Source organism: Egretta garzetta, unplaced genomic scaffold (genome assembly GCF_000687185.1).
Source record: "Egretta garzetta isolate BGI_Z169 unplaced genomic scaffold, ASM68718v1 scaffold112, whole genome shotgun sequence".
Lineage (NCBI taxonomy): Eukaryota > Metazoa > Chordata > Aves > Pelecaniformes > Ardeidae > Egretta > Egretta garzetta.
In genome coordinates this window covers 604,132-606,804 of record NW_009258884.1, presented here as the reverse complement: position 1 = coordinate 606,804, position 2,673 = coordinate 604,132, and the positions used below count along the sequence as shown (strand labels likewise).

The following is a 2,673-nucleotide window of genomic DNA, read 5'->3' as shown; positions in this document are numbered from 1 at the left end:
ATGTATACGTGGGAAGCGATGGTGATTTCTGCATGTGTGCCCAGCCACGCGTACGACCGTTCTGATCACCCGGGCAGAATTCCAGAGTAGGGGTGCAGCAGGACTTCACCGAACACTGCTCGAATTGAATCGTATCCTTGTATCGCACCCTTTTTTAAATTAAGGCCTCATGGTGAAGGAGAATCATCGCTTCATGAGTTTCTTCCAATTATTATTAGCCTTTATTTTAACATGTGCCTTATTTCTGTAGTCTAAATTTAGACTAGAACTGAACCATCTTTCCTAGTTATGTCTTCACTAGTTTGGAACTTCTTGCCTTTGCTTTCCGTTCTTCTACTCGTATTACTCGGGTTGCTTTTTTTTTTAAAACATCTAACTATGGGACATGTTTTCTAACCCTGATATGGTCAGACTTCCCTATTTTTTTCAGCATACTTGTTCAGCCTTAGACACTAGAACTCATCATAATTCAGACAACGAGGTCACATCATGAGCAGAGGTGTTAGTGCCTGCTTAAACAATAATTCTTATTTCCACTTCATTTCCTTTGTACTGATTTAACTTCAAAGCAAACTGGGGTTCCCCACTTACTGCTGCGGAGAATCAGGTGTGTGTGACTGTAAGGCTCGGGCTTTGTATTTGTATCCCTTGGGCTGGACTCTGTAGATAGGAAGCAAAAAAACGTTGCTGATACAGACAGGAGTGAGTGGGATGATGTGGAGAGGTGCACTGTGTGTTAAAGCAGCAGGCTCCAAAAGTTGGTTGTGAAGTTAGGCTTAGTCAGTAAGGCTGGTTTGGTTTTTTTGGTTTTTTTTTTTCCTTGATTATTTATTTGACTGAGGTTCATAAAGATCAGCCTTGTAATTGGCAGGATAGTTTTCAAGAAGAGCTGTAAAGCTGCTTTTTTTTTTTTTTTTAATGCCCTAAACCATATCCAATAGAACTAGCGCTTGACCAGAGGCTTTGTAGATGGTTTTAGAAGTTTATTTAGAAGACTTGTATGTACCTACATTTATAACTGGTTATTTTCTAAGGCTCTGTGTGTCCCGTGTTTCCCCCCCCCGCCGTGTCTATAACGAGTCATTTGTCAACAGATTGATTCAGTGCACTGTTGACTCTCGAGAAACTTTTTCCTTCCTTGTTAAGTAGGGAAGGAAGACTGTGGTTACAGCCAACCTTCTTTCCCAAACACTGATGTTTGTGGATAAAGTATACGGTACTCCCCAAATTTGGCATGATATTCCCCATTACATTATTAGACATCACTAAACACGCTGAGGAGCTCCTTAGAATTCCTTGTATCTTTAATTCTTACTGAAATATCCATATTTATTTTTTCAGTCCTCTTCCAAGCTGGACCGATAGGAGCATATTTTTCAAATTGCGTATGCTGCAGTTCCACTTCTAGAGGGTCATTTTACAACTGGTTAGCATTAATCTCCAGCTGCTTTAAAATATGATTTTTAAAAAATTTTTATTATTTTTTCATTAGATTTAGAAAAATGTTTTCTCTTGTGCTTGTACATAGTGAAACAGCCCAGAGCGTTGGTGACAGAAATACCGTATAGCTTTTTCTCTTGTGTTACAGCGTTGCTTTTGGTAGCAGTTTAATATCTCTGTCTTTATTTTCAGGGGTTTGTTAGGAAGCACTTAGAGCTGAGCTTAATCTATCCGGAGAGCGAAATCTGACAAGGACTTTAATAGAATTACATGTTGCTGATGATACAATAATAGATAAGTTCCAAGTTAATGTTATTAATGTGTTTAATTGCAGACACCACGATATGCAGCTTTTGAATGTTGAGGTGGATGGGTTATGAGTTAAACATTAAGCCTTCAATCCCAAAGGAGGGTCATGGGGATTGTCTCACAGCTAGGCAAAAGTTTGATTGTGCACGTGTGTAACAACATGCCCGTATATTAAATGTACCCCTTGGTTCCCATCTTCAGCGCCAGAATTAATGTGTCAGTATGAGCTGATGACGTTGCAAGTCATATTGCAGGCTTTTATTCCTTTTTCTATTGTTAAAGAAAAATCTCTGTAGGGCTCCACATAGGTTAAGTTTGTGTCTAAGACATGTGTTTCCTAAGAGAAGAATAGCTCTTCAGAAGTCCAAACCTCTGCCATTCTTGTCAGGGCATGTTTTTCTTGAATCACTATTTTGTTTTTCGTGTTATGTAGCAAGGCTTGTGGTCAGGAATTTTGTCTCTCTGGAGCTTTAACAAGAGAACCATTTCTTCAGTGCTTGCAACTGCTTCTCAATGGACAAACCAGCGTTACTGAACCTCCTGGAATTGCTTCACAGTTTGATGTATACTCACTCACTATTTCCATGTCAAATTTTGTTTGAAAATATTGCTGTAACAGCTACAAGCTTCAAGAGACTTCAAGCTGAGTTGGTTTCTCAAAGATGTTTGCCAGTATGTTGAGGGAAGGGGTGAATAGCATGGTAAACCTCCCAAGGATACTGTATTTCTGGTGATACCAGTGAAAATAGGTTGGGGTTTTTTTTGCATACCAGAACAGTGCAAGTGTTTACCTTTGAATCGGGATGAGAGATGTGTAGATAGCAGGCTTGGACCTTTGGGCCCTAAGCCAAATTTGACATGTGCCTGAAATAACCCATGTGTCAAAATTCAGGGTGTAGTTGGGACTTCCCCCCCCCCCCCCCT

At 39.9% G+C, this 2,673-nt stretch overlaps 1 protein-coding gene across 1 annotated transcript in view; it reads left to right on the top strand.

Annotated features, from left to right (window-relative positions):
* Positions 1–18: 18 nt before the first annotated feature.
* APPBP2 (amyloid beta precursor protein binding protein 2) overlaps positions 19–2,673 on the top strand; it is a 20,574-nt gene continuing 17,919 nt past the window's right edge. Inside the window, exon 1 of the mRNA XM_009633922.2 lies at positions 19–86. Within this exon, the coding sequence (XP_009632217.2) occupies positions 19–86 (68 nt within the window). The remainder of the gene's footprint in view (positions 87–2,673) is intronic.